Source organism: Marmota monax, unplaced genomic scaffold (assembly GCF_021218885.2).
Source record: "Marmota monax isolate L192 unplaced genomic scaffold, Marmota_monax_Labrador192_F-V1.1 WCK01_AAM20220418_F8-fsc00054, whole genome shotgun sequence".
Classification (NCBI taxonomy): Eukaryota; Metazoa; Chordata; class Mammalia; order Rodentia; family Sciuridae; genus Marmota; species Marmota monax.
The window spans coordinates 10,210,771-10,224,487 of record NW_026692145.1 but is presented as its reverse complement, the minus strand read 5'-3'; the positions used below and the strand labels follow the sequence as shown (position 1 = coordinate 10,224,487).

General features: G+C 32.3%; 1 protein-coding gene across 8 annotated transcripts in view; it reads left to right on the top strand.

The window, feature by feature from the left end:
- The window catches only part of Stag2 (STAG2 cohesin complex component), a 134,998-nt gene that overhangs the window by 78,053 nt on the left and 43,228 nt on the right, over nt 1–13,717 (top strand). For all 8 annotated transcript variants that reach the window (XM_046468662.2, XM_046468692.2, XM_046468668.1 and 5 more), the window contains 8 exons: nt 706–802; nt 4,826–4,902; nt 6,959–7,163; nt 9,019–9,170; nt 10,635–10,708; nt 11,953–12,076; nt 12,523–12,621; nt 12,719–12,798. In XM_046468662.2, the coding sequence (XP_046324618.1) occupies nt 706–802; nt 4,826–4,902; nt 6,959–7,163; nt 9,019–9,170; nt 10,635–10,708; nt 11,953–12,076; nt 12,523–12,621; nt 12,719–12,798 (908 nt within the window). The remainder of the gene's footprint in view (nt 1–705; nt 803–4,825; nt 4,903–6,958; nt 7,164–9,018; nt 9,171–10,634; nt 10,709–11,952; nt 12,077–12,522; nt 12,622–12,718; nt 12,799–13,717) is intronic.

Genomic DNA, 13,717 nt, shown 5'->3' with positions numbered 1-13,717 from the left:
TAACCATCATGTAAAGATCTGTATCTGGTCAGGTGTGTTGGTGCACGCCTGTAATCCCAGAGGCTCTGGAGTCTGAGGCAAGAGGATTGAGAGTTCAAAACCAGCATCAGCAAAAGCGAGATGCTAAGCAACTCAGTGAGACCCTGTTTCTAAATAAAATATAAAATAGGGCTAGGGATGTGACTCACTGGTGGAGTGCCCCTGAATTCTATCCCTGGTACCTCTCCCCCCCCAAAAAAAAAATGCTGGACTCTAGATTTTATTATGTTAAACTAAATTTCTATAGTACTAAATTTTTATACTACTACTTCTATACTACTAAATTTCAGTACTACTACATTCATTGTCTTACTGTAGCTTTGTAAATAAGTTTTAAAATTTTGAAATGTATGTCTTTTGGATTTCTCCTTTAAAGATTGATTTGGCTGTTCAAGTTCCATCTCATTACCATGATAATTTTAGTATCATCTTTTTAATATTTGCAAATAAGTCAGCTGGGAGAGACACATATATACACATAAACATTCATGCATTTGTATGTGTGTATTTATACCTATTAATTAAATAGGTATATATACCTATTAATTAAAGTTATCTAATACTACAAAAAGCTGAATTTTATTACTTTCATGAGGTTTTATTGATTCTTAAATCATTAGAAAAAGCTAATTTATTTTTACTTTTATTTTTTCCCTTCTCTTTTAGTCGGTGGTAGATGATTGGATAGAATCATATAAGCACGACCGAGATATAGCACTTCTTGACCTTATCAACTTTTTTATTCAGTGTTCAGGCTGTAAAGGTAAGATACATTTATTTTGGAAGTAGAATCTCTTGAATAGTGTCACATCTCTTTTGTTATACCTAAAGGGATGTTAGCACTTTATATGGAAATTAATACCAGGATGTATGAGGAAAAAAGAAAATAACAAAGAAAAAGTCTGATAATTACATTCATGTGTGAAATGTATCTAAAAACTTGACAATTTCTAATTGTTGTGGTACTTTTATTAGTTATATTTCCCACTTTCAGCATCTAGTTTTAGGAGCAAAGAAATGGATTAAGAAAGGAGGAGGAAGATGTTGAAGATAATACAGGTTCAAATTTTAGGGAAATGGGAAAGTATAAGGTATAGGGAATTTCAAAGTGTCATGAGTAATAGTAAGTGGGTAAGTTAAGTAAGGTATTGATGAAATTGCCAGTTCTTCTAAAAGATAGAGAAAATCATAGTGGTTAGGGGTCTACTTTAAAGTATTTTTACTTTATTTAAAAAGATTTTGAAGTAGAAGTGGGGAAAGTTAAAAATAAAGACAGGAATTTGTAAGGGGACAAAATAACGTAAGTTGGGAGTTTGTACCACATGGATCACTAAATGAGTCAGTCAAGAATCATGGATAGGTTCTGATGTATTTTATGTCTCTCTTGTACTTGGTTCAACCTTAAAATCCTGAAGGATGCCCAGGTAAATGCATTTTATGGAGTTTTCAGGGTTATTTTCATTGAAAATGGCACCAAAAACGTGGGTTTTAGTAATGAGGGAAGGCTACTTAGAATACAATTAAAAAGTTAAGATGCTATAACATGACTTATTTAGCAAGTGTAGAAAAATTCTAAGAAGCAATTTATAGTTCAGTATTCATTTAAAAATATTTTAATTGTAATTGAAACATAAGTAGCATTGGCTTTTTATTTGAAATTGATCACATTCCATGTAGTATGCATATTAAATGTTACCTATGTGTGAGGTCTGAGAAATAGACAGTATATTGAATTCTTGAGCCTATAATCTATCATGGTCAGTGTTGAGAATTTAAAAAACTTTATTTTAAAGACTGTCTTTTGCTGAAGAGTATGGATATAGCTGCCTTGTTTACTTAAAGTTTGCTGCAATTCAGTATTAGATAATATAATAATATAGGATATTGAGTTTAATTCGATTTCTGAATTGTAGTTTTAAAATGAGTCCACAGGCTGAAACATTTTCCCTTTATCAGATTCATTCCTTCTCTGGCATCATTGTTTATAAATAAGGAGCTTACTAACTCAGCATTTGAATATAACTTGTCGCAAAACAGGTTTGTCAGGAATTCTAAAAATTTAAGGTGTTCAAAACCAAGTTTATCAGGTAGATTTGAACACTGGCAATATTCAACCTCTATGAAGTAGAATTAACCATATATTGAAAGTTAAGGTAATTTTGTCCTTTTACACATAAAATCATTTTGATAGAATTTGTTCATAAATGAGTTAGAAACTTTTTTCAGTGTACTTATTTTTGTTTCTTTTTAAATGTTTTAATTCTTTTTAATTATACATGACAGTAGAATATATTTTATATCAAACGTACATGGGGTATTAATTCCCTTTTTGTGGTTGTACTTGATATGGAATTACACTAGTCATGTATTCATATATAAACATAAGAAAAATATACTTTCTTATTTAACCTTTTATATGGATTCAGTGTGGTTAGGAGCATCAGTTATACTGAATGGCTCCAGTCTGCTCTTTTGTTTATGGTTCTGTGGCTAGTATTGTTTATTTCCTTTTAATTTACCAGTTTTTAGCAGTTCCACACATTTTTTTAAAAAATTTGTAGATGGACACAGTGCCATTATTTTATTTATTTATTTTTATGTAGTGCTGAGGATCAAACCCAATGCTTCACACATGCAAGCACACTTCCACTGAGCTACAACTCCAGCCCAAGTTCCATACTTTTTTAATGGTAGTGGGCTCTGACCTAATATGCTAATGGTGGCTTCATACCTACATCACAATTAAATGCATGGAGCTTGCTTCCAGCTACTTTGTTTTCGCTCTGAGGCGCCTTTCTGCTTATTTTTGGGTTTGTTGCTGTCATATAGTTTGTGAGGAAGGAAAAGGAACTTTAGAATTGAACTTGTAAAAATTTATGTAATATGTTTGCTTTGATATATTTTATATATAAATGTTTATTTTCATAGAAATTGTTTCAGGATTGACTTACTTGTCCTCTAATATTACCAAGTATCTAACACTTATAAAGTATGGGAAAGTTTTTGAAAGAGACATTCATGATTATAAAACAAAAGCCCTTCAAAAGGTATTGGACTGTATTTATTTTAGGCAGAGAAATGGTACTCCTCTGATTTTGTCTATTTAAAAAAAAAAATCATTTGGATCTTTAAGCTTGTGGTATGTAAGGGCTATTCCAGGATACCACTAGAAATTCATCTCAACCAGGGGAGGCAGCATGCTGTAGGTGAATAACCTCAAAAAAAGTTTTTTTTCTGTTAGCTTTAGTGTCCTCATATGAAATAGAGGTCATGTTTTACATCTGTGTATATATACATATAAAATGCTCATTCAAAATACATGTGTATACACAATATTACTTTTATTGAAAATCTACATTAATTTATTTCTTATTGTGAATCTCATCTTACGTACCAAGTTATTCTTTGTTACTATATTTATGGCATTAGTTGCTATGAGACAGGTAAGCAAGTAAATGATCCATCAATAAATATATGGTTTTTAAAAATCCAGTTTTTACATTCTTCCCCTCTTTGTAAATCTTATGATGCCTCATCAGTGGAAATTCATGTGCATCTTCTTGAATTGTCTTCTAATGTAACTCTTCCATAGAAATCCCTTTTCTGATGTTTGATCTTTGCTATAATGTTGACCCTTTCTTCCTCTTCCTTTGATAAGTTGAAAATTCTGAAGGTTTTTGTCAAATTTTTAATGAAAGAATTTTCATTTTCATTTCTTCTTTAAAACAGTTCTTAATTCTCTAACAGTTTTCCCTTCACTTCTATCTGAGCATCGTGTTTCTTGACATTACTATTCATTAGAGCATTTATTGTGTACTATTTTGAAATTCATTTTCTTTATTTTTTATTCTTTATTTTTCACATCCAATTAGATTACAGGGTTCCAGATGGGTGTGTCTTAAAATTTAACTATTACACTTACTTATAGCTCATTTCAAGGATATTAGGATGTAATGGCTTTACACATATGACTTAAGTGAACTCTACCTATTACCTTTTCCCCTATCATCTTCAGTTTCATCCTCTAGGGTTTTCTCCTAGTGCTGGGAATGGAATCTAGGGAATCCTGTATGCTAGGTGAGCCCTCTTAACACTGAGCTGCATCCCATGTTCTTGTCCTCAAGGTTTTAAATGTTACCCTTGATTCTGCCTCACCCTTAATTACATATGATTTGTGTTAATAGGGGCAAAGCTAGTACAGGAAGCCTTCTGTATCCACAGGTTTTGTATCTGTAAATAAATTTTTTTAAATATATGAAAAATATTGTACTCCACATGTACAGTTATTCCCTTAACAATATAGTATAATAATGATTTGCATAGCATTTACATTGCATTAGATATTATAAGTCGTCTAGAGATGATTGAAAATATATAGGAAGATATGCCTAGATTATATGCAAACACTATGCCATTTTGTGTAAGGAACTTGAGCAGCTGAAGATTTGGTATACTGGGCGAGTGGTCCTGACAACTATTCCTCATGGATACAGAGGGGCAACTGTATAAATACTATAGTATGAGTAAAGTAAGACAGGTAGAAATAGCTAGACTGATTGTACTAGTAAGAAAGGTACTTGTCAGAAGTGTGGGGCTGTTTTCTTATATATGTTAATAGTATTTATTGGTGCTTTATTTATAGGTTTCAGTATCATACTAAAGTTGGAATGAAAAAGTATGCTTTTATTGTGTGACCATATACTTCTTAGTGTTAGAGACTGATTTAGAAGTATTTTTTATTTTTTCATTATACCATGTATTAATTTCTGACACTTGCAAATTCCAGGAGTTGTTACAGCAGAAATGTTTAGACATATGCAGAACTCTGAGATAATTCGAAAAATGACTGAAGAATTTGATGAGGTAACATCTTACTTTAAATGTTTTGATAATTTTATACATGTTGATCTTGACTTATTTTCTATATTAATGTCGTTGATATGAGCATTGGCATTAAGCAAGTGATAGCTATGTGACTTTCAACAAGTTACCTTAGCAGTTTCATCATCTGTAAAATGGGGCTAATGGTTTTCTTAAGGCTGTTAAAAAATGGAATTGAGTAATGTTTGAAAATTGCATAGCATTTTATAATTCTTGCCACATAGCAAGAATTTAATAAATAGTAGCTATTATTCTTGTAAGAAAATGAAGAATTTAGGGGACGAGCATAATGGTTTTTTTTTTTTTTTGTATTGGAGATTGAGTCCAGGAATGCTTTAACACTGAGTTACATTCCCAGCCTTTTTTTTATTTTTTGAAACAAGTTATCACTAAATTGCTTAGGTTCTTGCTAAGTTACTGATACCATCCTCTGACTTGTGATCCTCCTGCCTCAGACTCCCAAGCTGCTGGGATTAAAGGCATGTGCCACCATGCCCTGTAAGAAAAACATAACATATTCTTGGAATATTGTAAAGGGAAGATTTGGTCAATATTGGATAAACCAGGTAGCTTAGATGAAGAATAATACAGATTGTTTTATTGTTTAAAAACTCCTTTATGTTTAAACTATGTATAATAAGAACAATAAAAAGTAATTTAGACTTGTTCATTATCACAGTGATCTCTATAAATATTGTTATACCAATAAATGCATTTGTAGATTTGCTAGAATTTAAGTTGCTTCAGGGCAGGGATTTTTTTTTTCTTCACAGATCAGTTCCAGTACCTGTAGTATTTATGATTTGAAAACGTTTTCACTAGCAATTTTCCCATTAAAAAATCATGTTTTATTTAGTCAGCTTCTTTCTTGCTCTCCATAAAGAAGGAGATTTTTAAAACTATCATTCTAAAAGATAAGACAATTTTGTAAAATGACTTTGATGAACACTAAGTGCTATTATTAGTTTCCAGTAGTTAAGAAGAAATTATGAATACCTTTTTTTTTTTTTTTCCTGCTGTACTGGTGATTTAACTTGTTATCCTCCTGCCTCAGCCTACCAAGTTGCTGGGAATAGGAATGCACCACCATGCCCATCAAACATCAGTGTACTTTAGAGATACATGCATGCATCTGTTTAGTGCCACACAGTTGACAGTAGCCAAGTTGTTGAATCAGTGTAGGTATCCATCAACAGATGAATGGATAAAGAAAATGTTGGAGTGTGTTTGTGTGTCTCTCTGTGTGTGTACACACAAAGTTGTTTTGTTCGACCATAAATAAGAATGAAATTAGCTGGGTGCAGTAGCTCAGGAGGCTGAGGCAAGAGGGTCATGAATTCAAAACCAGCCTCAGCAAAAGCAAAGGTGCTAAGCAACTCAACGAGACCCTGTCTCTAAATAAGTACAAAAGAGGGCTGTGGGGTGTGACTCAGTGGTTGAGTGCATCTAAGTTTAATCCTCAGTACCAAAGAAAAAAAAGAAGAAAAATGAAATTGTGTCATTTATTAGAAAGTGTATTGAACCGGGGACTACAATATCAAGTGAAATAAGTCAGACTTAGGAAATTATTGTATATTTTCTTTGCTATGAGGTAGCTAGAAGGGAAAAAAATGGGATAAACGGGGCTACCATGAAAGAAGCAGGGGTGACCATTAGTGTATAGGGAAGCTATCAGGAAGTGAGATTGACACTTAAATCCATTTAAAAATATAATTTTGTTTTTGCTTCAACAAAATTTAATAAATATCTGTGCCTATAAGAGGAATGTTTGTGATAAAGGAGGATATTTTTAACCTCAGTAATTGGTAATATAATTTCATTGGTGAAAGTGAATTCAGAATACCGGTTTTGTTCTCAAAGGCAGAAGTGTTCAAAAGTACTTGTACCTTTGCATATTATTCTCTTGCTTGCTTTGAGGACTTAGTGGAGAAGTTTAGATAAATGAGTCTTTTCATGTTTTTGCCCAGGATATTTCAAAAACAAGTGAAATCTTTTCATGCATTTTAAATGAAATTGCTGTTTAAACTCTTTGTTTTAGGATAGTGGAGATTATCCACTTACCATGGCTGGTCCTCAGTGGAAGAAGTTCAAATCCAGTTTTTGTGAATTCATCGGTGTACTAGTAAGGCAATGTCAATATAGTATCATATATGATGAGTACATGATGGATACAGTCATTTCACTTCTTACAGGATTATCTGACTCACAAGTCAGAGCATTTCGACATACAAGCACCCTGGCAGGTCAGTATTTTGAAGTATTTTCTGTGAATTGCCTTAGAGATGAAAAAGATTAATAATCTTATTAAAGGGAAAGGAAATGATAGTGACATGAATTAATTTTATTTATTAAGTGATCAATAAGAGAATAGTCTCTCCAAATTGCCCCCTATGAATTACTCTGAATAGATTAGTACTTTCAGTTTTGATCTTTAAAGGTATTTTATAGCTAATGTATAGTGATTTCTTGTGGTAAGAAGAAACTTGAGGTACTTCTTACTTGTGGTAAGAAGTAACTTGCCTGGTTACTATGCCACAGCATGGAAAAATTGTTAAATGGATATGTGTTGGGCTCTATTGATAGCACATTTGGGGAGACTGTTATAGTCATTTTGGATACGTAGTCCTGTTGACCTTACCATTTGTCTCTGGTATGTGTAACCCCACCAGGTAGCACAGCACCCCTATTGAACAATGCATATTCTTTGAATCATACTGCAAAAACGGATGTTTTTTCATGTTTCTGGGTAACAATAAGCCAGGTCAAATACTTTGATCTTTAAATTTTAGTTCAAGGAGTTACATTTTTACATCTCAAATAGTTAAGTGTAGAATCGTAATATTTGGTTTCATGTGAATAAAATCCTATAGTTTCTCCTTTTTACTAAAGATAAAATTGCTGATATACTGTTATTAAATATATGCTTTTTTATTTGAGTTTGAATAAATCAAATAAGCCTTAGTAATTTTGTTTTATCTTCAAAAACTTTTCTCAGTCTATTTTTTTCTTTAGAATATTTTTTTTCAAAGAATTAAAGCTATTAAGGGTGTATTTCTGTATGTCCTGTTATTAAAAATAAAATGAGTATAGTTCCCTATAGAGTTTTGTTTTTGTTTTTAGATTTGAGGTCACAAAATATGAATATGGTTATCATGCTTTAGGGTGTATTCAATGTCAAGAATGTAATGGCTAAAGTAAATTAAAGCAAGTATGATGAATAATTTTAGATCTGAGTGACAATACTGGTTTGCTGAGGTTGTGAAATAGTTTATAGCATAAAATTGGAAACTCCCTTTAGAGAGCCAATAGCCACAAATGAAGATAGTTTTGCTGCTATATCATGCAATTTGCCAAATGTGAGAAATAGTCTGGAGTGAGCTTAAAAAGGCATAAATTCATCAGATCTTTCAGGTTTTAGTAATAAAAGAGTGGAATCTGGAGAAAATTTTATGAGTAAGTATATATTCAGTGACATTGATAATTTTTGTTATTTTACATAGATTTCTGTATAATTTCATCATTGTCTTTGTGGTGATATGTAATGGAGTAAAAGTAATCTAAAGCAAATATTGATAAAACTCTTGTAACATTTTTTGCTATGTAATATGTAATAAAGCAATCAGGCTACCTTTGGTTACTGAGATAGCTAAATGACTTCTACAAGAACAAAAATTTATTGAAAACGATCTCTGAAAAAAAGATCATTGTAGGGCATGTACTATAAAATAAGGGTCTTAAGCATAGTCTGGAGTCAGATTATATTGCTTTGAATCCTGGTTTAAGTATTTATATGACTGTATAATCTGAAGCAAGTTTGTTAATCTCCTTGTACTTCAGTTTCCTTAGCCCTTACCTTTGAGGGAAGTTATGAGGATTAGGATATAATCCATGAAAAATACTTGGCATAATAAGCAATTTACAGACATATAGTAGGTATTCCATACAGTCTTAGCTGTTGATATATTGTTGTCATTTGTAGCAGCTGTATTTTTCCTTTCTGTCAGATGCAGAGCATCCCATCTCTGCCTAATTTGATCTTAAGTTGTACATTTTTGCATCTGTTAGACTAATTTCAACATTTTACCCTTTTAAAAATAGCTATGAAGTTGATGACAGCTTTGGTAAACGTGGCATTAAATCTTAGCATCAATATGGATAATACACAAAGACAATATGAGGCAGAACGGAATAAAATGATTGGAAAACGAGCCAATGAGAGGCTAGAACTCCTGCTACAAAAGCGAAAAGAGGTAAATGTTTAAATTGAGTATTAGACTATTAATGTGTGACCAGTTTGGTCACCATTAATTATTATTTGCTTAGTCTCAGATAATTTGTTTGAAAGATTTATATATTTCCTTCCTTACTTATTTTGGTGCTAGGGATTGAACCCAGGGCCTTGTGCCTGCTAATAAGCATGTACTTTAACTGTTGAGATATATTGCTCCAATCCCATGAAAGATTTAATTTTAAATAGCATTTCAAATTATTTATGCATCTAACTTAAAGTTTTGTTGAATATTCATACTAACAATACTTTGTTGTTTATTTTCAATCTGTGTGGACTAGTATTGTTTTATGATTTAAATAAGGTAATCTGGGTCAGTCTGGAAAGCCTTAGTGTAGTGTTCATGTTTACTGTGATAGTCTCTCTCCTACCATCCTCAGATTGTGTCAGGGTGATATGAGGTTTCACAATTACGTGGAATCACTTTGGAAAATTACTTACAAGCTATTTATTAGCATCTGAACTGAATCACTATTTTTTGTACAATGGGATACTTTTAACATTGCCCACCAAATTCAGCTTTGAATAAGAAAAAACATTTTATTAGCCTTGTGCTAAATCATAAGTAATTTTTTTTTTTTTTTTTTTTGGTACTGGGGATTGAACCCAGGTGCTCTTTACTACTGCGTCATATCCCTAGCCTTTTTCTTTTTTACCATTGAGCCACATCCGTAGGCTGGTCTTTTCTTTTAAATTTTATTTCACTACATTGCTGAGATTGGCCTTGAACTTGTGATCCTCCTGCCTCAGCCTCCTGAGTTACTGGAATTACAGGTGTATACCACCACTAGTCCTTTTCTTTTTTCCCCTAGCCAATCCTGTCTTAACTGTGAAACCAAATTGAAAATGTATGTTAGTAGATCAGATAGTCAAAATTTGATATGTTCTCTGATTATTTTAGGTTATTTTTTTCCTCAAAAATTTATTAGTGATTAAGATTTTAGCCTACTTATTTTAACCTAATACCTTTTGTTCTTTGAGCAGGTGCTAGTTAATATGATGCTTCTTTTTCAGACTCTAAAGATGAATGAAAAATTGTTATTATTTTATACTGACATATACATTACATTGTACATGATAGGTAATAATAGGTAACTGCATAACAGTTCTTTATCAGCTTCTTTATACAATGGAAATTTGTGAGCATTAGAAAAAAAATTATCTAGCAGCCAAATATTACAAGTCAAAGTCAGATGTTTCCGGAATCAAGGGACCTTAATTACCTATTATAGCCTTCTTCTTCTTCTTCTTTGTTTTTTATGTGTGTTTGTGTGTGTGTGTGTGGTTTCATTTGTTTAGTAGAATAAAAATTCAATAAAATCACCAAAATATTGGAGAAACCTGCATTTCTTGGTAGTTCTAACAACTTTCAGATGTACTTTTGGTTGTCTTCTATAACTGAAGAGAGCTAATGTGTTCTTTTTAGCTTCAGGAAAATCAAGATGAAATAGAAAATATGATGAATGCAATATTTAAAGGAGTGTTTGTACATAGATATCGGTAAGTCCAGACTATTTTTGATAAGTATCACTATGTTATTTTTTATTCTTTAAGATTGGCTACTTTGTGATTTAGGCAGTAAGAATTAGTGGAAAAAGTATTATAGTAAGATCAATGTAGGAATCTAAGCTCCATCACCGAGTCATTCTGGGCAAATGATTTAACGCCTGTGAACTCTATGTTTCCCATTTTAATAATGGGATAATGATGTGCTTGACTTACAGCTGCCTAGCAAGTGGAAGCTACTGCTATTATTAGGAGTCAGGGTACAAAATGCTTAATTGCTTTTGGATGAACTGTGTTAATAGAGACTGCACATGCTGACTTCTGACTCTGTTCTCTTCCATTTGAATATCAGTGGGAAAATTTGAGTAGATTAAAACAAGATTTTTTTTTTCTGTTTTGAATTAGCAGAGGAATGAAATAGGTGATCTTACACAATTTCTCCTCATAATGCACTCAAGTTATTCATTTCCTTACCTTGGCAGTTAGTGAATGAGCTTAATGCTTGCCTTGCAATGTCCCCATGTTCACACTTGCCTTTTATTTTTGTGGTCACCATTACTTAGTCTATTTCCTCTACCCACTCATGCTTAAGAGATTCTTGCACTTTTCCTAAGACATCCTTTTATTGTGTTATTTCTCTGCCTTCAGTTTCTCTCCAGTACCTACATGATAGATTTTAAATCTTTTAGTCTGAGCCATGCATGGTGACATACACCTTTAGTCTTAGCTGCTTGTGATCTTGAGGTAGGACAATTATTTGAGTCCAGTAGGCCAAGACCCAGCCTGGGAAACTTAGTGAAACTCCATCTCAAAAAAAGAAAGAGAAAGAATATTCACAGGCTAAAATAATTTATTCTGTTATTTAAATCCAAATTGAGCTTGTTCTCAATGTATGTGTGATTAATTTTCACCTGAGAAATTACAGCCTATCTAGACTAGTGTGCCTGCTATCTTCTGAACACACTAAGCCAAACAGGTGTGAGCGAAGACTAGGATATGGTACTGTGTAAAAAGTGAGGGTGGAATTTTGTTTGTAGTTGTTTTTAATTTTAAATATTTAGGTGTTCCTAATTCTCCCTTGCCAACTAGACTGACAACTAGTTCTGCTTTTTAAATCCCCTCTAATACTTAAGATGGTGGTATATTTAGTAGATTCTAAATACTGGGCATCTCTTGAATAAGCCGTAAGTTTTATGGTATAGCAGCACTGATGATGTATCATTTTTCCTTCCATATAGGGATGCAATAGCTGAAATCCGAGCTATATGCATTGAAGAGATTGGCATTTGGATGAAGATGTACAGTGATGCTTTTCTTAATGACAGTTATTTAAAATACGTTGGTTGGACTATGCATGATAAGGTAAGATGTGCCCTATAGACTGCTCATCTGTATATAAGCATTGCTATCTGCACATTTCGTTTGTGAGTTATTTGCATACGTATACCTTGGGCCACATTCCTATAAACCACACTATTTTATTCTTTCATATGCTCTATGAAAACTTGGTCTCTATTACATAAAGCCCCCTAGGTTTTTTGAATCCTGGCCACTGATTTAATCTTCAATGTTGAATTATTTTTTTGTGCTGAAATATTACTAGTCTGTAGATGGTGATGGTAAGAAACAATATCCCATCCTCATTAACTATTTAATCTTAAACATATGTACTGATTTTTATTTTTACATTATCTAAGATCAGTTTCTGATGAAATGCTATTGAACTGTAAAGTGGAACACACCATAGGTACTTAATATTCGGGTTGGAAATTTAGACTTTGAATGTATTTTCTCTTTGTTTCTTTTAGCAAGGTGAAGTAAGGCTCAAATGTCTTACTGCTCTACAAGGGCTTTATTATAACAAAGAGCTTAATTCCAAACTGGAGCTATTTACCAGTCGGTTCAAGGTCAGTATTAAGTATTTTAAAAATTACTTAAAATTTGAAAGTGTTTTTCTTTCTCCTTTAAAAATATTTTATTTTTTTTTTCTTTTTTTGCTTTTAGGATAGAATTGTGTCTATGACCCTTGACAAAGAATATGATGTTGCAGTACAAGCAATAAAATTACTCACTCTTGTTTTACAGTAAGTATGCGTTTGCCATATATAACTAAAGTACAGATATTGAAATAATACACTAGAGTACTTGTTTCAAATGCATCTAGATCTACATTTTATTAGGTTAAATCGTGTGGTTTTATAGCTTTGAAATTTGTTTTATTAACTGTTTTTTGAGGAAGGGTTTCACTGTGTTGCCCAGGCTGGTCTTAATCTCCAGGGCTCAAGTGATTCTTCTGTCTTAGCCTTCCAAGTAGCTGGGACTAAAGGCATGTGGCACTTCACCTGGCTAGAAATTTAATTTCCTCATGTAAAGTTGAAAAAACAAAGCAAAAAGGACCTGTGAAATTCTAACTGAGCTAGGAATTCAAGAGTTCCCATTCTCTAGTTTAATTTGCTTCCTATTTAACTAGTTTTGATGCTCTTGGAAAAAAATATGTCAAAGCATTTGCATATGCTTTTTCTTTTGGTCACATTTTCAGAGTATCAGCATTTACTGAATCTTAATAGAAGATGTTTTTATCTACTGGTAAACAGTCTGAATTGAACATATTATATGTTAATATGTTATAGTATTACCATGCATATTTTCCATTTAAAAATATTTTAGAATATAAAACTTACAATTTTGACCATTTTATAATACAAGGTTCATGTGGGCAAAGCATTAGCATCAAATGTGTCAATTTCTGCAAATCACAAACCCAGAAATCCAAGAAGAAACAAGTCAAAAGTTATGGATCAGATCATTGAGTAAAAGGAAATACAAATAGAAATATGTGAAAATTAATCCAACCATTTAAACATATGTACATTAAATGAGAACTTTTTTTTAATCTTTTTGCTAGAGGAAGGTGGTAAATGTTGTTGAGGCTTTGTAGAAATAGGCCCTAGCGCATCATTGAAGGGAGCATTAACCAGTTTAAACACCTTGAAGAAAAATTTG